Source organism: Festucalex cinctus, chromosome 8 (assembly GCF_051991245.1).
Source record: "Festucalex cinctus isolate MCC-2025b chromosome 8, RoL_Fcin_1.0, whole genome shotgun sequence".
NCBI lineage: Eukaryota > Metazoa > Chordata > Actinopteri > Syngnathiformes > Syngnathidae > Festucalex > Festucalex cinctus.
This window is the reverse complement of record NC_135418.1, coordinates 12647765-12670241: the sequence shown is the minus strand read 5'-3', so window position 1 is coordinate 12670241 and position 22477 is coordinate 12647765. Positions and strand designations below refer to the sequence as shown.

General features: G+C 40.8%; 1 protein-coding gene across 8 annotated transcripts in view; it reads right to left on the bottom strand.

Moving 5' to 3' along the window:
* The window catches only part of magi1b (membrane associated guanylate kinase, WW and PDZ domain containing 1b), a 130702-nt gene that overhangs the window by 20665 nt on the left and 87560 nt on the right, over nt 1-22477 (bottom strand). For 5 of the 8 annotated variants that reach the window (XM_077530954.1, XM_077530955.1, XM_077530952.1 and 2 more), the window contains 6 exons: nt 21459-21572; nt 19217-19402; nt 18415-19077; nt 6203-6234; nt 5759-5803; nt 2557-2803 (listed from right to left, as the gene is read on the bottom strand). In XM_077530954.1, coding sequence (XP_077387080.1) covers nt 2557-2803; nt 5759-5803; nt 6203-6234; nt 18415-19077; nt 19217-19402; nt 21459-21572 — 1287 coding nt within the window. The remainder of the gene's footprint in view (nt 1-2556; nt 2804-5758; nt 5804-6202; nt 6235-18414; nt 19078-19216; nt 19403-21458; nt 21573-22477) is intronic. The other 3 variants (XM_077530957.1, XM_077530953.1, XM_077530951.1) reach the window with 2 other exon arrangements.

Below are 22477 nucleotides of genomic sequence, written 5' to 3'. Positions count from 1 at the left end.
AGAGACATTAGGGCGACAGAAGGCGTAAGCAAGCACTCTGCTTCCAATCCTTTCGACGACAGCCAAAATCCCAGCGGAGTCCGGCTATCTCTTTCAATCTATCACGACTGAACAGTGGAGGAGAGGCAGACTCAAAGGGCAAACAGTCACAATCTGCACCTGTAATTGGTAAAGGGCAACTTTAGAGTTACACTCTGCCCTTGTCCATTAGTAGCCCTAGAAATATAGATCCATAATACGGACAGCTTGGATCATATTATATTTTATAGTAACTAAGGAACATTCTTATTTAAGACCAAGTAAAGATTTTTATCCAAAATTCAAGCATTTATTGAACGCACCCAAAAAATAGATACTAAAAAGTGTTTTGTATGTGTTGAATTCTTCCATTTTAAAAAGGTTTTCATTGCAGGTAACCTTGCGCGGGGAAATATATTCGCTTGGGCGCATGTCTGAGCCTGTCAGGGTGCATATTGCAGGATTTTCCGGCACAAAAGCTCAATGCAGCGAGAGGAAAGTGAGGATTTTATCCTTCTGTTGCAGCCAGGTCAACTTCGTCTTTCTCTGGAGTCTCTGCTATCACCACATTCCTATTCCTTTTATGTCTCAAGAGTTTCTTCGTTTATTGGAGCTATAATTGCATCCTTGTTTTTGTTTCCTTCATCCCACCTTTAGTAAACTCAGATATGATTACAAGCAGATATCATAGCGACTTGCAAACAGGTCATCACCATCATCTGCAAACTAGCCCATAGTCTGCCCCTCTTTTCCTATTCTGCTTCATCTAAATAATGGAAAGCTTTGACAAGTGATGCTTTCCAAAATGATTAGACGTTAACGTTGCTCAGCCCTTGAAGAATGTTGCTTTTTCTCCTCCCCCATTTTTTGGGACACTTGATCTGAGAGCATTTTAATTAGAACTTTCTCCATGCTTTGGTAAGACAAGGGAGAGGGAGGCATGCAATCAGCTGACATCCACTCCACTATTGAAACTAATTATATATCTATAGAGAGACGTCTGGTGCATCAGAGTCACTGAAGGCACAGTCAAACATACGTTCTAACAGGCTGGTCCAAGATCGTTAGCAATTATACTACAGTCAAAAAATAAAGTAAAATATACTATATAGTAAAATATACTATGTGAAAGAGGACACATAAAAATCACTTTTTAGTTGTTTGCTTACAAATATTAGGGTTTCTGTTGTGTCTGACCCCATCAAGTGTCTGTACCTTTATGATGTCTATAATTCTGAATTTTACTTAATTTCCATAAATTTGCTGTTTTCAAGCAACAGTCTGAATACGTCCGACTCCATGAAACCACAATTGTGTCAAAGTCGAAAGGGAAACAGAAGAGCACTTGTCGGACAGATTGGCTAAATTCTGCCTCCATGAGTGGAAATACTATCACAATGTTTTTGGATGAGTATAAGTGGTTCATAAGACGGAATAATGGTTTGTCTTCATGGTGGCTCACAGTTTTCTTTAGACTTGTCCCGTTGCCCTGTTGCTCCGCCCCTGGTCGATATTGTAAAGAAAGCTGTGCCTCATTGTGGTGTGAGCAGTGGCTCATTTACATGAGACATGACTGCACACTCAAAGCAGCCTCATTTCAGTGAAGCAAAAATAGGTGGTGAAAAGTTTTCTGTTATATATTTTTTTTATCCTTGAGGTATTTTGACAATAGCATACACAGACATGTTATTAATAAACCTGGGAACTGTGTCTCTGGTGCCAGTTTTTTTTTTTTTTTTTTTTGCTAACATAAAAAAAGAGAATAAGGAATTGCGTTGTTAACTGTCTCTATATGTGCATCGGCCAGCATGAGGACTAACTAATTGAGTGCCAGAAGGAGATAATTAACTCATTCACTCCCAGCCATTTTCATTGAAGCAACCCCCTTTGCTCCCGGCTGCCTTACTGGATTTTGACTGATTTTGTAAAGCCCACAGAATATTGTCCTCTATTGCTATAAAAACATGGAACCTACCAAAAGAAAGATTAGAGTCTCTTCTTTTATCAAGACAAAAAAATATATATATTTCTATCCGTTTCCGTTTTGCAGCAATTAGCATTAGAATACAGCTAAGGTTCATCATTATTCACAAATCTGTTTAAAACAGTGGGGAAAAGAGCCTTTTGCATCACGGCCCTGGTTGATCTCTTATACTCTGATGCCACCTGCTGGCCGTTTTTGTAATAACTACCACTGCTTCAAGCATTCTCTTCAGTTCAGAGGCTCCATCAAAGCCTTCTGTATGCTCTACCATAAAAAATACATTAAAAAAAATATAAAAACATCTTTGGGAGTATAGTAATATTTAAAATAAAACGTATTTATACGTTTTTGGGAGAAAATTAGTGAAAGACATCAGTACAATACTTTCTTGATGAGTTGAAGTTTCCCGAAAGCCATAAAGACCAATAGTTCCCCTCTACAAATACGAGAAAGGTACTTACATGCATAAGAATTAATCCTCACCCCAAGGCCACCAAGCCCACAGCCCCTGCACGCAGCACTCATCCAACCGCCACCAAAAATATTATACTTACGCCTACTTTCATACATGCTCCTGGACTGGGCCCAAATCTTAAAGGGATCTGGTTTTCTCTGGATGGTCCCGTCGGTCGTGGAGTCCTGGGGTGGAAGCCCTGGTAGGGGCTGAGATGGTACCGGTGGAGCGGCGCTCTCGCTGAGTGGCGGTGCCAGCGATGAGTGGAGGGGCGAGTCCGTGTGGGTACTCCGGTGGCTGGAAACACTGAGCTGTGAGCTGTTCTGACTGTCCTTCCTTGACAATTGCTGTTGGGGAAGCAGATCGATATAATTGGTTGACTAGGAGTCATGCTGTCAGTACATTGTGGACCAAAAAGAAGCATGCCAGCAATGCCAACAACTGACAGACAGGTGAGAGGGAGAAAAAAAAAAAAGCAGCCAACTAAATGACAGAAAAAATGCTGGGGTGGTGGTTTCGGGCCCATTAGGTCAGCAAACTCCCATTGAAATAAACAAAGGCGGTTTTTGTTTATGCACGGGCTACGTCATCACGATCACGTGACCAGGATGATGGCGTTCACTACGATATGTTCTTATTTTGATACTTAATCTGTGTATAAGAAAATTCAGGAAATAAGACGTCAGAGATAGTTGCACTTTTATTCTTTATACACAATGCCTAATCCAATACTGGAATATGAGTTATAAGTCTTGTATCGCTTTAACTGCAATGCAATATGAGCTGCTTTCCCTGCGGCTTATGCAGAAATATTCACAAAAAAAGCAAAGTGGGGTTAAAAAAGGATTTTAGTGGCACAGCAACAAATGGGGAAAAACTCATTAAATTGCCACTGTCCTCTCAATAACATCTGGCCACCTGCTCATCGATTTAAAGTGGGGGGGAAAAAAACAAAACAAAACAATCATTTGTTATTCTCCTTATTTCTCATCTCACATGATGGGCCTGCGTTTTTCACCCCCCCCCCCCCCAAAAAAAAAAAAATAAAAAATAAAAAATAAATTGTCAACACAGAAACCAAGACATTGCATGAGAGCAAAAGGCAAATCAGACAGACATAGCAAGTGACAGCAATTGCATCTCACTTAGTATGACCTCGCAGTTCTTTGACCGTGGAGGACAAAAACATACCAGAGCGGCATACACGCAGCCAGTCTCTCTTTTTAAATACACTGTAGTGTTAAGAACACACTAAATACACAATATCAAATCAATTTATTTCACTCTTTAAAATAAAAGAAATGAAAGGGGACAGAAAGAAGTCAAACTTGTTTTGTTTGCCCCTAATAATATTTTTAAGAACCTTACCTTCTGATTAAGCAGTCTACACCTCTATACTCAATGATAGAGACGTTTATACAGGGGAACCTTCAAACTGGTGAAAATTACAAATATTAAGAGCAAATGTTATGATGTCAGGTGAAGATGTCATCATATTGTGCAAGAGCACAGTTCAGTGAGCATCAAAGGGGAAAGAGGTCATCTACAGTCCATCACACATACAAGTACTTCTGTGGCTCCATGTTGTCGAGTACGTCTCAGTTTGATGCACTCCTAATTCAAATCTTAATTCCACTTCGAATAAAAAACAAAACAGTGGTTCATCTTCGATAACCCAGTAATTAGGGAGAGGGATGATTGAGAGGAGGAGGACTCGCTAGATGAAAACAAGTTCTGATGGCTGAACTCAGCCTTAGTCCTACTTTCCATCATCAAGATAATGGATCAAGGCCCATTTTACTTGGCTTGCATTTCAATGCAGCCTATCGAGACATTAGGCAGCAAAAACCTTCTACACTGCATTTCAAATTATTATGCTAATAATATTTTTCTCAGATTTTCCAAAATGGTCTATGCAAATGGAAGTCCCCATAATTTTGGACACCTCACTTAACAGGAACTTCAAATTCTTCAATCTAATTAACTTGTGGGTTTTTGCTGACTACCCGCTTGATTTTTATTTTTTTTTAATTTTTGTAGGACATCTGATTAACCTCTCATAGCTGCTATTTGGATGTGAACCGCCTCCCACACTCAAGTTGCTTGAGGATAGGGTTTCTATAGGGTTAAGGTCAGGAGAGGATGGTGCCCACACAGCAAGTTACTCTGCTTTTTATATTTATAGCAGCCTGGTGGCACCCTCATCTCCTCAACAAGGCTGTTTCTTCTTTTATGGGGGGAAGAATCCTGCGAAGAGAGATGATCGTCTCTTTAAAGTGGAAATCAACACCTCCCAAAAATTCTTGACAATATGTTCTATGCAGCCCCATTAGTTTAAATACGGCATTATGGTTAATGTTGTGTTAATTAAGTGGAATACGAGTCAAGCAGCAAAATGCTGCAGTTTTTATCAGAAGGCAGCCATTTTGCCACTTGCTGTCGAGTGAAAATGACATTCACGTTGCTCAGGTCTCAGGTAACAACCAATCACAGCTCAGCTTCAGAAAATAGATGAGCTGTGATTGGTTGTTGCCTGAGCCCTAAGCAGCTGTCATCTTCAATCGACACCAAGTGGCAAAAATGGCCGCCCCACGTCTGGATTTTGCTTCATAACTCATATACCACAAATGTAATATTAATAAGAATGTCACGTTTAGACTAGTGATGTCAAATATAACATTATTGTCAAGAAATGTTTAAGTTTGACTTCCACTTTAAGGGTGCCTGCCCTGACTGTGTTAAAAAATAATAATAATAAAAAATAAATAAATAAATAAATAAATAAAATATATGTAGACTTTCTGACTGAACACTTTCTTTAATGATACCAAAGCAATTAGGGCTGGGATGGTACCGATACCAGCCCTATTTTATTTTAAGGTATTGGTACTTGTGGAGACTGTTGATACCAGCCATGGATACTTAAGGCAAAGAAAATCTAACCTAGTAAGTCCTCCTTAGCATTAGCTGGCGCTATACAGTTTAACACATTGATGAATCATCATCTGCTTCACTGTCACAATTATTTTCATTGTGTTAAATTAAATTTTACATATCAAAAGTACTGGCGGTGTTGGTACTCAGTATCGTTGAGTACTCAAAGAGTACTTTTATTATTCATGATGGTCTGAGAAAATCGGAATCAAACATCCTTACTTTTGATTATTTAGGAACCACAGACACAAATATAATTTGCACAATTATTTGGAACACAATGTAAAAGCATACAAACCCATCACCATTCCCTCTACCCAACACCATTACTAACTCAATATCCACTCCACCCAAATGACATGACATACCCTCCTAGTGTAATCTCTGTACGGAGGAGCCAACTCAAAATCATCCTGCAAAACAAAATTGACAAACACGGCCAGTCAATACAAACAGGCTCCCTTCGTTAACGGAGCGCACATCACAGGATGAGGTCGCGTCTCCGCCACAGAGTGTTAGCAACCCAGCTCACGGTGCATCAAAGCCCCTCATCCAAGCCCCCCAATGGAGAGGAGGAGGGGTGGCGGCGGCTGCGAAGCTACAGGGATTCCACCCCCGCACAACATAGCATGTCTATAAACAGACACCTGACACCAGCACTAACTTGTACCTACACACAACAGTTAAGAGGAGGAATGAAAAGTGATGAAAGTGAGGAAAAATATCCCTCTGCCAGACATGTACACACAGGATGGAGAACAAAAGACAAATAAGGAAACAGAGGATTCAAATAGAGAAAGAACAAAACTTACCAGTTTTGGGCTCTTCTTTGCAGGTGCCACCCCTGTGAAGACCAGAAAGAGGAGATAATTACCGATGCAGTTAGACGCAATCCAGGCTCTTTGAAATTTAAATTGCCATCAAAGAACTCCAAAACATGTCAGAAGAACGTTGGTATAGCTTTTGCAAATCTCCTCTCCCCTTGCCTCTCGTTGCCTGATCCCTTGCCTGACTGGCATTTAGTGGGTTTGTGTGTAGTGGGAGGGCAGCACAATCTATCTGCATCACTGCCGCGGCAGCGCTCGTCTTGACTGGTGCAGCGCAAGAGTGGGGCCAGCCCGGGGGCTAACCCTGCTCTCTTAAACACCGACTATTCGACAGAGACGCATGCATGTGTGTGTGTTTTGAGTGAGAAAGCGAATGGTGAGTTAAGAGGAGAGGACAGAATCCTGGAGAGCAACTAAGCTGTAGGGAAAAAAAAAAGAAAGAGAGCAAGTGCAGGCGAGGAGCAGAGAAGAGCAAAGCACGCTGTGCTCTGGATTTCCTGGCCGTAGCATTACCCATGGAGAAGGAATCCAAGATACTGAACATTAAATTATAGGCAACCGTCAGTTCCCCTCTTACTGAGACCATCTTCCCGTGTCCGCTGAGCGCCACGCTCCACTGTCGAAGGCTCCAGCATCTATAGGCAGTTGGCGCGTCTTCCTCGTCTCTCCCCTTCCAGCTGCCTTTTCCTTTTTTCACCCACTTTCTCTCTCTCGCTCGCTCGCTTCCTTGCACACAGTGCCCCCTCCCTCCTCCACCCTCAGCATCATCAGCCTCCCTCTCTCACGCCCCTCTATCTGAGTCTCCCTCCCTCCCCGACGTTCTGGTTAACATCCATGCAGCTGCACACACCCCACAGACAGTTTCATACACCGCTCACTGCACAAATCAAAAGTGCGCTTAAAATACAACAAAGCGGCCTTTCGTTAATGATCAGTGACCAGAAATATCATTATCACAGACGAGCCCACAAAGACATGAATGACACAAGAGTAGAACCACAGTCCAAGTCGAGCGTATCAATGCGTGCCTGGATCAGTCTTGCAGAAAAAAAAAAATCAAGAAGTTGTGGAAAAGGAAAAGGAAACATCACAATGTCAAAAACACAATAAAATGTCTTCATACAATGAGTGGTATAAAATGACCCACCCCACGTTTCAAGTAGAGCTGGGTATTTGATTCTAATTTCCTCAATTGATTCATTTTTGATTCACAGGAGTTCAGTTTGATTTGATTTAGATTTTTTTTCCAATTTGAGTCCATTCAATTCATCCCCCTATTGATTAATTATGGCACACCATTTCTTCTCAAAATATCAAGGACATGATAAAAAGTCTGCAAATATTCAATTGCAAAGTAAATTTTACAAAGGCATTAACTGAAACTCAAATGAGTAAGTTTATTAAAGTAACGCGTGTTATAATCACTTAAGTGTTACACTAACATTGACATCAGCAAGGATGAGATGAAATATTTTCATAATTCTAAATCAATAATGCAAATATCCTTAAGTGCAATATGTCAGGTCATTCATAAATGTAAGAATATAAAATGTAAGAATATATAAAAAAAATACTTTTAAATTCATGTGAACAGTAAATTTCAAGAAAACAGGAAGAAACTAAAAAAAGTGGCCTTTAAAAATCTATTTTCTTATGAATTTATGGGAAAAATAGATATATAAAATAATCGAATCATGGTTTTGTGAATCGATATCGGGCTTTAAAAGCAAAACCTATTCAATATCGACTATTCGATTTTTTAAACCCAGCCCAATTCTAAAGCCTGACAGATCTACAGTACAAAATGGGTCAATATTGCGGTTCAGCTCTTTAGATAAGATCTTAAGGATTCACGCACATACGCATACAGACACACACAGGCTCTCTCCGACATCTAAACCCATTCATCACCACAAACGTCTAGAATCCCCCACCCCCACCCCCACCCCCACCCACCTCCTAGCTTCCCATCATTTCCCGCTGCCCCACTGTTCACATTTGCGCAATCAATAACAATCCTTCATTTAGGAGTCAGTGTCCACAGCAATCCTCTTAATCAGATGTGTAAGATCTGTGGTGTCACATATTCCAAAGGCTTTCTTGCTGGGCTGAAGCATGGCGTCAAAGCACCATGCTGGCCTTGGATTATGCATCACTGTACCATAATCGGCAGCAGCAGCTGTCCATCAATATTACTCAGTTAGTGCTCTCTCCACACTCCACATTACATACATAAGAGATTTGATGCCTCATCAAGCAACATTCAATGTGATTCAGTTCACAAAGGTGTTTTGAGCTTATTGAAATCTGCTATAAAACACTTTACATTTATTTTGTTCATTTTCTTTTGACAAACATAAGCCAGAACTGATTTTGATTAATTCATTCAATGAATTACAAATAAGGCACGTTTGAAGCATCCATACCAAACAGTACTAATGATGGTCAAGCCAAGTCCAAGCTCTAAAGACGTACAACATGGGGAAAGAGCAGATGGAAAATAACCGTTGAAACAGGGCTTGATGAAAAGCACGTTTTCGACAAGCAGTACAACCAAATAAATATTGTGCATTTTCGTTCGTTCTTATAGCTCATAGACCTCATGCATGAACGGGGTGCTTTGGTACGCCAACATTTTCGCAATGATTGAGATACTGTATATGAAAAGAATGTGCTTGAATTAATGCTTACGCACAGATTCAAGCATTTGGATTTTTTTTGTTTTGTTTTGTGGGTGAGAAGTTTTCTGGATTTGGCCGTATGCCGTGTATTAATATGAAAGCCACACAAGTCTTTTCACATAATCTAGTGTTGTTCCAATACCGATACAGAAGCGCCGATACTGCATTAAAACAGTGGTATCGGTATCGGTGACTACTCACAAGTAACATGCCGATACCAAAGCTAATATAGGATTTTGGATGCAGCATCTTGTGTCTTGCTCGTGCACGACATTCACTGATATGCGACATGCTCACTGCATGCCATTCTAGGATATCCTATTGGCCCTTGAATGCTCTGAACCAATGGCAGGACAGCATTTTCATGTTGAGGAAAAAAAAAACTTAGGTATCAGTATGGTATCGGTATCGGCCGATACTGCAAAGCTGGGTATCGTAATCGGTATCGGAAGCCAAAAAATGGCATCGGAACAACACTAATATAAACCAAGCAAAATACCCATTTAGTGTCCTATAATTTAAATTTATATTTGACAGGTATTGTATAGCATACATTTGCATGATTTTGTTGTGTTGGTCCAAGGTCTCTTGTAAAGCTACTTGACACTGTATTTATTTATTATTTATTTACTACTTTAATAGCTGTGGGATGTTAATGTTACAACTGGATTGTGCACATTTAGGCATTGTCAATTTGAAATGTGCTGTTTTTGAGTTGGAACAAATTATCACTGAGAAGCTTTGAGACAGAAGTTCGTCTTCAACTTTTTTGGTAACCAAATTATTGGAGTTATTCAAATGTCATTGCTGCCTTACGACAGAATTTTGCATCCATGTAAAGAAATATTTCAGACTTCGGTATGCTAGAGAAAGTTTCTTTTACTATCCAGGAACTGGTATGAAAAAGTTGTTCTTTTACAGCGAGATTTATAGGGTCTTCTGGTGTCAATGGAAGGTCTGCGTGTGATCAGCATAGCAGTGACAGAAGACTTTGTGACATTTGAGTATGTGGCCAAAGGGCTGCATCTAACTGTGAAATAAAATTGGACCTCGAGTTGAACCTTGTGGCGCACTAAAGGCAAGAGAGACGGCGGATGAGCAGTGGTTCGCTATTTGAGCGCAAAAGTTTAGCTCTAAAAGATACCAATAAAAACTACGAAAGTAAGCAAACCAAGCGTCCCAGATCACTACTCAGTCGAAACTAGTTGATTAAAATAGCACAGTAAATGCTGTTATGAACTGCACTGAAAATCCATCACAATAAGGATTGAGTCCTCCTCTCTATATCTGCTGTTATAAGCAGGTCATTCGTTAGTTGCCATCTTATTGCAATGAATATCAGCTCGAAAACCAGAGTAAAAGTCCTCAGAGGTTGTTGTTTGACATAACATCAATCTAATAGGTGGTGCTAGCCACAATGTTGTCTGTTGATTGGTTGGATCAAGATAAAGGGGGGGGTGGAGGAAACAAAAAATGCTGGATATCCTCCATTGTTTCCCCTTGTTAATTGTGTATTGTTTCAAATCTTTGTTGAATTCATTGGCAGATTACACCGTCTCAGTGGATGATGTAATGCTATTAGTGATGCAGCTATCATCATCATTTATCGCTTGGTGGAAGAACTAATAACACAAAATGCTGGACATCTGTCGAGGTAGGAATGTGATTTAAAGTATCGTGCATTCTTTCACAATAGAATGACAAACAGTGGGCTGAAAACGTGCAGGCTGAGTATCAGTCCCAGCTCATCTTCACTCCTGCCACCCGCTCTCACCAATAACTTCGCAAAGTGTCATTTATTAATTGCAATACCGATAATAATTAACCCATATCCCCCCACGCTCCTGAATGCACACACAACCTTAAAGCAAGCGCACACAGAGGCTCCATTGGATTGGAATTGAATTACAAAGCCACCAAAATGCACTTGTCATTTAATGTAGTGGTGTAGCCTATCACATCTCTAAACAAATACACCCGCCACTCACACAGACTACTTAGCCAAATATTACTGTGTTCCCCTGCTATTCATGGAGGATAGTGACCGAGATTCTACCCTGTGTAGTGAAAATATGAGTAATTGACGCCCACTCAAAAAGGCTTGCAACAGCCCACAAATTCCACAAGAGGGTGACAGAAAAGGCTCTGGCCTCAAATTCAATACATGAAGCATCTCAAAATAATTTATTGTCCTTACAGTGCCAAAAATGGTGGTGAAGTGCTATTTTTATAATAGATATAGCTTTGTCTGAATGATGAAAAATGTCTAACTGTGAATAGGTGACTGTATAGCGTCATCATCAGACAACTATGTGATAACACTCCAGCACGCCCGCAAAGTGATTGGTTGAGAAACTTGCGTGTACTATTGTTAATTATGCCCATTCTTTCCGTGGGGCAGAAGTGCAGAGCAGCTCGCCCAGACACCTTTTTCGAAATGGGTAGAAAGAAAAGATTTACTTGGTTGTTTAATTTCACACTTGATGGGTGCGCAGGCACTCCGGAGACCCACATATTTGTATACAAACATTAACAAGTAAATTCTCCATCCTGCGTTTGTATCTTTTAACGGCTCTGCCCTGAAATTTCAAACCTTATTTTGCCAGCCAAATTTTAATGCAATACTTCCAGTGAATAATGGACTACTCAAAACGTGGACCCTTTAGGCATCACATTTAACATATCTCATTTTTGGGATTAATGGCCTATCAGGTATCAGATCATAATGAATTTCACGGAAGCCGAATCATAAAGTATGCAGTATATTAACAGCTTGATAGCTTCTTATACAGCCTGGGGAATAAACTTGTTCCATAGGCAGGGGAGGGGAATACTGTAAGTGCATGAACAGGGAAAACATGTCACATGCAGTGTGATATTCCCACTGGTGGTTACAAGTAGCATTTGGGTCCATTTACAAACTTGGGATATAACCATGAGAAAGAAGAACATGTGAAAACAAACAGACTTCAATTATGCTGAACCGCTCAAAGTAGTAATCGCCTATCTGAGTAAATGTGAATAACCAACCATGCAATAAAGTATTACACAGTTTTGTTTAAGCCGAACTGGCACAGCAGCAGCCACTAATAAGCAGATTATGATGTCAGTCCACAGAGTCTATGTGCACATACTGGCAAAATTTGCAGCGGTCTCCAACAGCCAGTTCCATCTGTCACCATAGCAATGAGGGCCTGGTTAATGTGCAGGACTGACAGAAGGTCTCCCAGCAACAGTTGTCGTGGCGAGTTGCTCACCACTGTACAGTAAAAGAGTGTAAGGCTCTGATCAACATCTTTGATGTCTAGATGTGACAGCTATGTTTTCACATGCAGAAACGCAAGAGCTGTCAAACAATTGCATTTTTAATCAGATTCATCACATCTTAGAATTCTGATTAATCACAATTAATCTTTTTAATTAACATTTTTTTACCCACCAAATTTGAAGAACACCTGTTGTGTTAACTCTTTCAACATTTAATGTTATGAGGACATCTTCAACATTTTATGATCCACTGCACGCTCATCCTTCTCTTTTTCTAATCAGTTACCGTATTTTTGGGATTATAAGTTGCAGTTTTTTTCATAGTTTCGCCGGGGGTGCGACTTATACTCTGGTGCGACTTATGTGTGAAATTAACACATTATTATATCATTTCACATGTTATTTTCACACTAAACCGCAAGAGGGCGCTCTAGGCCTGTGTTGATAATTTCAACATTGCCGGTAAAAGAGCATCGTCTACCTCCGGAGTTGGGGGAGTTGTTTAAAAGTGACACCGAGGATGAAGATTTCATTGGATTTAGTGATTTGGAGTGAAACTGATAGTTTGGTAAACTTGTTAGCATGTTCTTTAGAGTTATATGAATAACTTGTAGTGATGGGAACATAATTCACCCACAGAACGTTGGGACGAAGGGAGAGTTCCGGGTGGGAAGGTTTTGTTATGTGGAAAAGGGGAGTTAGCCTGTTAGCTTCTAGCTGAGTGGGGAGTTGCTGTTAAAACCTCAGAAGCTGATGTCAATAAAACGCCAGCCTTTGGCTCCATCCTTCAACACTCCACTTCCCCCAAAAATGCGACTTATACTCCAGTGCGACTTATACATGTTTTTTCCTTCTTAATTATGCATTTTTTGGCTTGTTCGACTTATAATCCGGAGCGACGTATAATTTGAAAAATACGGTAATTACTTGCACAGGTTAAAATAAAAAATATATATATATAAAAATACCGCAATAGTTTGTCATGAACAAATATTCTGAATGTCATACGCAAACATTTGTTAAATGTTTTACTTTAATGGATGAAGTAATGTTTATTGGTCAAACAAGTTGTGCTATCTTTGACGTATCCGCTAAAAGATCATCTGCGGTCAAAATTAGTGTGATTCATTGCGTTAATACATGATTAAGAACTTATTTGCTCCCAAAAATGTATAAATACTTCTATTTTAAATATTACGATGCTCACAAAGACGTATTTGTATTTTATTTTATTTTTTTAATGCTAGCGCATACAGAACACTTTGGTGCAGCCTCTCAACTGAAGAGAATGCTTGAAGAAATGGTAGTTATTACAAAAACGGCCATCAGGTGGCAGCAGAATATAAGATCAACCAGGGCCATGTTGCAAACAAGCCTATTTCCCCACAGTTCAAAACAGATTTGTGAATAATGATGAAACTTTGCTATATTCTAAAACTAATTGCTGTAAAACAGAATCAGATAGAAATATACTTTTTTTTTTCCTGATGAAAGAAGAGACTAATCTTTCTTTTGATAGGTTCCCTTTTTTTTTTTTTTTTTTTTTTATTATTATTTTTTTTTTTAGCAATAGAACACAATATTCGGTAGGCCTTGCAAAATCAGTCAAAATCCAGTAAAAAAGCCGGGAGCGAAGGGGGTTGCTTCAGTAAAAATGGCTGGGAGTGAATTAATTAATGCAATATTTCTTTTGTGATGTATCAATGAGTTAACGCTTTAACTTTGACAGCACTTGTAAATGCTAAAAATGAATAGCTAAACATACCCAAAATACATTATGGAACTGTCTTTCATTTTCTTTGGGAATCTATAACCTAATGCTGAGAGTCAAAACACTGAATTTAGTTCTGAAGTGTGATTGATTGCTTCTTGCGTGGCTTTCTTTTTAAGGGGTGAAATCCCCTCCTCCTATATACGCACATGTCTGTCCACCCGGGAGACCCCGCTAGAGATTAGCAGTAGAGCATTGTCATGGAAACAAAAGATTTACGATCCAACCAGTAGCTGTGGAGGTGTGAAGACGCGGAGAGATTGGCTGGGCCGAGGAAGACTCACCTTGCCCTGCGCAATAAGCAATGATTCACCAGCTCAAGCCTCCAGCATCCGAAATGAGCAGAGGTGAATTGTGAGCATCGAGTGGCCAGGCGGCTCCCCTACCGCTGCTTTTCAGAACCGCAATGCTGTGGGTTATGGTGCCATTGGAAGGTGCAGTCAGCAGAATTTTTAATGCAAAGTGGGCAAGAACGATGCTTCCTGCCCGCACAGTGAATTGATTTCCTGCTTTGGTCTGCACAGGGACTCATCATCCACGTTTATCTCTTCTGAGTGCACTCCACTGTCTGCATTACAAAGCTCTTGTGAATGGGCATGCCGGGAACTGTAGGCTTTTTTATGTAGGTTACATAAAGTTCACATTAGTAAACACGCCAACGCTAGTTGTGAACAAGCCCTTCATTATGCCAAATAAGAAATACACAGGTAGAGATCCACCTGTGTTTTTCGAGGCACACCTTCAGGACAGACAAAGAAAATACACATTGCTTTCTTCAGGGGTGCAATCAATCTCTTTTAAACTGCACTTTAGGGCAAAGGGGGGAAATAATCACAGTAAGCAACAGGAAATGCACCCTCTGGTGTTATATTGTAAAGGGTGCTTTGCAGATGAGCATGCCCGAGAGTATGATACAGATAATCTGCAGGTCTTTGACTTGTTTTCCAGTAATTGACTCTTCATTTAACTCAAGACAGAAGACCTGTTTGAATACCTTTGGTTCTTATTCATCTCCTTACTTTCATTTGTTTCACCCTGCATTTTTCCATTACAGTGCATGGCCACAGGCAGATGCTCAAGCTAAGCAAAATTACCTTACATTCATTGGAGGACCATAACCCAACAAAGAAAAGCCAAAAGCAGAAACAACCCGGCTTTATGTTAATGACTAATGACAACCTAGTGGGATAGTGAGGGGCTATATTTCAAGAACACCCAAACTAGGTTTTGCTGACAAAGGGCTATTCAGCAGATGTATGCATCCGTAATGGCCCCGCTAAGTTTTACACCTATGGTCGAACAGGGGTGGCAAGAAAATAAGCATTTTGCACAATAGGGACAAGGCAAGGCTAAATTACATCACAGCATCAATGGATGGAAAACCAGGTCGAAAATCTCTGCAGTGTATGCATCATCAAATGCATACCAGTATTCCAATTGTAGGCATTACAGTACAAAAAAATAAAAATACAAATCTGTATATTGCCGCTTCTAAAAGCCCAAACATCCATTGAATGTTAACTGGACCAAATGGCTAAAACTACACCTTACCCCGGGTTTTCACCGGTTGCGGTTGCGGTGCGGTTGCGGTGCGGTCCGGCGACGCAAGCAATTAGATTCCATTCATTCGAATGGTGCAGTTTACACCGCTTGCGGGTGCGTTGCGTGTCGACTGCGGAAGGCCTGCGGCGTGCCGCAAGCCTTCCGCAAGGATAGACCTATTTTCTATTTTTGCCGGACGCCGCAGCGGTAGGCCTCCGGCAAATGGCAAGCTAGCACAAAACACATCGAGCGGGACAGGAAGACCGAGGCAGTTTCAAAATAAATTTCCGGTTACCTTTCAGAATAAAACACTCGCCAGCTCCTATTTCGCAAGCTTTCAGCAAAACGTGACGTGGGCGTCGCCGGGCCATGTGCACATTCACGGTTTAGACACCAGCGAACATGGACGAGGAGAGGTTTATATTGGAGGTGGAAAACCACAAAATAATATATGACACGGCACATCCTTTTTATAAGGACTGTAATGTATTGTGAGTTTGATGTTCGCGATTGCTTGTTGTGCCCGTCTCGCTTGCCATACTGAGCGGCAGCCGGACGGGGAAGACAGAAATAAAGAGTGGACCCGCACTGACCCGACTCTCGTTATTAATATACTTTACAAGGACAACCAAAAAAAGGATGCTGCATGGAATCTCATAGCAGAAGAGCACAGACATTCTGTATGTTTGTCGTTGTGAAATGCTACATGATCGCGCGCGCGCGGTCCCGCGAGACACGTTGGGAAGTGGGCGGCGACGGAGCTGCCGGACCGCAGCTGTGCGGAGCCGGTGTGGATTGACAAAAAAATTGACCCGTCCGGAGCACGCAGTCAAGACGCACCGCACCGCAACTGCACCGCAACCGCATCCAGTGAAAACCCGGGGTTAGTCATTGCTCAGTTTAAGTAACAACACATTTTCAAGCAATTCAAAAAAAGTTGTGACCGTGAGCAGTCCTCAGAATGATTACTGCGACATTGAAGCCAGCGGAGGAGGAAAATCAGTGACATGGGCTGCTGTGTGGACTGCGAGATGCCAGCAAGAAAGTCAAAGTAGGCTAACTGTTGTGCAGAGCTACCATAACGAGCGTGTGCACAGATGCCGGCACACAAACACCGGCTTCTAAACGTGGGCGAATGGGTGGGATGTACATAACAGCAGGGGCTGGGGGGGAGAGGGGGACAGAAAAGCAGGAAGGGATGGAAAAGTGATAGTTCTTCACCAATTAAGACTGCCGGTTATCGCGATTTATCATAGAATGTGTGACTCCCCACATTTGCAGTCTGTTTTGTGTGTTGTTTGCGGAGTATATGCACACACACGTGCTGCAAGTGTTGCTTAATGGAGAAAAAAATCTTTGATGGATGGAAGCAGGGTGTACAAAAACAGAGTGAGAGATGATGATGTATGTATTTAATAAGCAAATCTGACATCAGGACCCCAATTAGAGGCCAGTGTGCCTTGCTGCTGGTGGAGAGAGCTAAACTAAAAAAGCAGACAGTGGAAAGCAGGAGTGTAATTAAGGCACTGTGATATTTTTACATAAATACTGCTCTGTGTATGTGCAAAATGTGAAATATACAGTTAAAGCCAGTAATTCATGCCGCAGCCAAAATGTGATTGAAAAAAAAAAACATTAAGAAATTCTTTTAGCTTTGAAAATATTAACGACGTATTATAATACCCTCGCATATTCTCAAGAATTGTGCAATTAGAGCATCTGGAAATAGTTTTATTGCTAATGGTTTTATTTATTTATTTATTTTTGTCAAAATGTATGCATTCAGCACATTAAATAGTTGTATTTTAAAGTAGATTAGCAACTAGACATTCTTGAACCAATCACATTTCAAATTTGTCCTCTCACTAAATGCTAGTTCCATTTAAATATTCCATCTATTTCCTACATTCTGACACCATTTCAATCCCAATTGCTGGACATAAAAAGAGACAAATCCAGTGCTTACAAATGCCTACATGCCTTCCGTATTGAGACTCTTTCACGTGACAGAATTTTGTACTCCTGCATGTTAAAGTAAATAGCACTCAACGAGGAGATGTCAGGGAGGGGAAAAGAAAAGAAGAAAATGCCACAACATGCCAAGCGGCAGTGTCATTTGGCTGCCTTTCATCTGACCAGCGTCCTTTGACAGTTAGGGGCATTAACAAAGAAATAAACTGAGCACATTCACACCCACACCCACACTAAGGACACACATACAGACAAAACGGTCTAGTTGGCTTAACTAGCCCCAAAACAAATTATGGACAGTTTGACAGAGAAAATGGTCCAATTACTTTATCACAGCGATTTAAGGGCTCTGGAGGTTTGAGAGTCTCAGACAGAATGAAGGTAAAATTTATTGAATTTTACTTTTAACCCAACACACACACACCCCCACACCCCTTCCAGGCCACTTTTCCCCCAATCATTTCCCGTCAAAAGCGCCAAAAAAAACAAAAAAAACAAAAAAAAAGCCAGCTGTGGGTATTGAATTGCTGCATTTACTAGAAGGAAAAAGGTCACACATTCCAGGACGAGTTAAGGGAAAAGCAGCAATGGGATATGGGAAGTATAGATGACCAAAACATGCTGCAAACTAGCAGCAAACTAGTATGAATATAATGAGTTCTTAGTTCTTAATAAATAACAGAAAGTTCACTTATAATGTTAAAGTCAAATGAACTGGCTCTCCTTTCCAGTTGATAAAATAAAATATATATTATTTACTGGTGAATAACTACATATAAAATGTTTACAATTTCTTTGTCTGTTGGACAACTAACTTTGAATCCAACATATCTTTGTATCTTGCCTTATAAACAAAAACTGTTATGAGTGTTAACACGTTTTCTTCCCCCCATTTCTTCCTTTGACATCCCACTCTAATCCAGTTTCCTGTATTGACAAAAAAGCAGGAAGAAGCGTTCACTCACCTCTCTGCACCAACATGGTGACCTCGCTGCCTTTTGGACACTTGCTGAGCAAGTCAACCACCTGGTTGTGAGACATACTCTGCACGTTCCTCTTGTTCACCTCCACAATGATGTCACCCTCTCTGAGGCCGCGGCAGCGCGGGTAGTCCACAATCTGTTTGACTCTCTGCCCCCCGCCTCCGAGGCTATCGGCGATGGTGAAGCCGAAGCCTTTGTCTCCTTTTTCCATGTGTACAGTTATGAGCTCCGGTTGTGTTGCGATGGATGAGGCCAGCGTGACCACATCGCTGGGGTAGCCATGTTGGGATGCGGTGTCAGAGGCCACCTCTGTCGAGGGGCTGTGAGGTCGCGGGAGGCCATTGAGGGCTGCCCCGCCGTTGGTTGAGCCGTTGTTGTTGTTCTGACTAGTGTGACTGGGCGGCAAATCGTAGGTATTGTTGGAGGCTTCTTGACCATTCACAATGATGGGATCTTTGTTGTCAAGAATGGCGACTGAGGTAACCAGGCTTGTGTTGGGGTCATCGGGGTCAAAGGGCAGTGGATAACCCCGGCACAGCTCCAAGTTAACCATAGAGCCAATTGGGATTGACTGGAAGATCTTCACAACTTGTGCATGGGTGTAGCCGAGCACACAGGTGTCATTGACACTCACTATTACGTCACCTTGGGAGGGAAAACAAGGGAGACGTTAGCGTGACTCTTTGATCAAGTTGGAACTTTGCATTTGTATGTAATCAGCACCCAGAAAATCTAATTAAGGCATTGCTCCATCTTTGTGATCTTTGATCAATAGTGCCCCAACCTGTCTCCATCTTGCCGTCGAGGGCGGCGGGCCCATCAAGGACGAGGCTCTTGATTTGCAGGAATTCATCTGGCTCGTCGCCTCCCACTACAGTGAACCCGAAACCTCTGCGACTCTTTTTCAGCTTGGTATTGATGAAAGTCCCCTTTAGTTCAGATCGGTTCCGGGTAAAGAAAGGCTTTCCTCCTGAAAATAAAACAGAGTTACCGGCAATCACATTTCAATGGAACAGATGTACCACTGAAAAAGCTAAAAATCAATTACTCAGCTTTGGATTCTATTTGTGTCATCCAAGCAATACAAAATGGTACTTTGTACAGGGCATGTTGGTTGGTAGCTTAAATGATTGATAAAGATTTGAAATTCAGTACATGCAAGTGTATCCAAACGTTTGACCGGCGTAGCATACAAGAGACGTATGAAAACAAAAATTAACCCACCTATCTGTTAGGGTTGACAAACTAGCAAGCTGTCAAAATCCCCTTTCACTCTCTACCAGCTTTTCCCTAGCTCACTGTGCTCCTCTTAAAACACCAACGCAGGATGGGAAGGTTGAAGTCAACTTTGTGGGGTTTTGATGCCATATTAGAGGTTAAACAGAGAGTGTCCTAACGTGTCTACGCCCACGACTACTGTGTGACTTTGCCATTGTCTCAGACGTCTTGTGCCAACTTTATAACACATCTCATTAGTTGCTGTACTAATGCACCCGAGTTGTATGAAAGGGAGAGGCTAATAAATGCTGGCTGCATCATTAGCGTCTGGTGCACCAACTTGTCAGGAAGGAAGGCAATGTGAATGCAGCTCAAGGTAAAATGCAGGTCAAGAGGACGAAAGAGCAACAGACACTGATAGAGCGATAGACAAAAAAAAAAACAAATGAATAAGCTCCAGTCAACCACAACAAATGACAAAGGAGAAATGGGAAAACTAACTCAAACATAAGGGAGGCAGAACAAGGTTCATTCGTACTAAGGTTGCGCTGAATGAACTAGTTGTTTGCGGGAGGTTCGTTTGAAAGATGCAGCAACAAAGAGGAGAAAACAGCCAAGGCAGTGCAGCATTGTGACCAAATAATTAAACACTGACAAGAAGGGGAAAAAATGCAGTCGTGCTGTGCCTTTATCGGTTTGCTTTTCAAGAATGTTGTGACATATGCACAAACAATATGACAAGAACTCTCAAACTGAGCCATATCAAAGCGAATTTCAATCAAACTGAATCAAATTGTTCCACTTTCAAATTAACCATCCCATGTATCGAGATGTGTGGAATTGTCTGTTATTGTAGACACACTTGACTACAGTACAGTATCTCTACAGTTGCACTAATACGTTTACATATCCCAAAGGTATGAGTATCTCTAAACGTTCACTTCAACCTCTGATATCAAAACAATTGCCACAATATTTTGAATTTTATGGACAGGTAGCCTTTTTCTTGCCACACAATTGTGATCATAAGGTTACATACCCGTAGCTTATGTAAATTTATGAGCACAACTGTATCTATATCTACCCAGTCTGTGTGTCTTCTATAATCTCTTATCCATCCATCCATCGATCCATCCATCCATCCATACTAGGGATGCAACGATATCCAAACATCACGATATGATATCATGATATGAAGCTCACGATACTTTATCACGATATCGTGGGGAGGTTTGAGATATTAAAAAAAAAAAAGTCACAATATTGTAAAAAAAAAAAAAAAAAAAAAAAAATTAAAAAAAAAAAGCTGAATATTGTGCTTTTGTACATAATGCATATATAAACCACCTACAATCTCTGATAACACTTAATAATATTGAGGCACTTACTTTCTAATGCACGCACTGACTCAATTCACAAGCATATTACGACAATCATCTGATGATTAGCATAGATTTTTAACATAGAAGGGCCAAAACATCCCTCGTAAAAAATAACTGCACTAAAAAAATAAATAAAAAAAAACTAGCCACCAGAGGGTGCTAGAACTGCACAAATGGAAATCAACCTGACTTTTTGAAGAGATGTATTGCTTTTAATATTGTATAACGACTATATTGTGGCAGTTTTAATATTGCGATATCACGATATTGCCGGTATCATTACATCCCTAATCTATACTGTATCCATCATCTACCTGATCAAGCTGTCTATTCATCTATATCTATGACATTGAAAAAGTAAACTGTACAATGGAATGTGTGCACTACCACCATTGAAAACAGATGTAGATTAAATGAAAAGCTTACGTTTTTGTCCCATTGGCATTGTGGGCCCAGTTGGAGGGTCCCTGTAGGTCTCTTGGTGGTTGGCAGTATAACTCGTTAGAGGGGCCCCGGCAAATGTTGAGTCTTCGATCCATTCTGTAATACAAAGAGGCACACTGTATGCTCTCTAGTCTAGTGCCTTCATAACGCTGAGCAAAACAAAAAGATTATGTAATAAAGTTATAGGAGAGGGACAAAGAGTGAGATGCAAAGAAAAAAAAAAGTGGTTTAAATAGAATAGAATTAATTATGCAGACCTAAAATCTACACTTTGATTTTACACCTCCCCACTGTGCAACGTTTAAGCGTTGTATGCTGAGATTAAAATAGGCTGTGCAAACGTCATGAAACTTTTAACACTTACAGTCTCTCTGCTGAATAACAATGCAAGTGCATAAAAATGGAGTGCCCCATTTCTTCATACCATCTTTGATTAATGACCTTGTTACTGTATCACGGCACAGGCCAGACTACTACCTTCATTAATATTCCAAAAGCAAGGGACTGTATAATCAATGCCAGGGTGAAAAAGTGGTTGAAAGTGCTGCTTGAAGGTATTGAGAGCTGGTGGGAGGACTGAAGTTTCAGACGGGAGAAAAGCCAGCTGGTAATCGAGTGGAATCGAACAATTTCTGCAGAATGGACAAAAGTCGGAGCTTGATAGGACAGTTTCGATATATATACATATACAATTACTCGCTCTATAAGACTTCATTCTGCTACAAACTGGAATGCCAAAGAATCCAGGAAACATAAATTAGAGGTAAGTCCAAAATGGCTGCATGACAACTGAAAACAAAGGCACGGCTCTATGGGAAGACACTTTAGGAAATCATAAAGAAGTAGCTGGCAACATAAAATTGTATGTAGAGCAAAATGAGTGTGAAGGCAGGCAGAATCTCTCACATAAGCATACGGTATCAATACCCACATGAATAGTAAGAAAGGAAATGATGACACCCTTTATTGTGCTTGAAAACAAACCTCTGATGTTGTGCTCA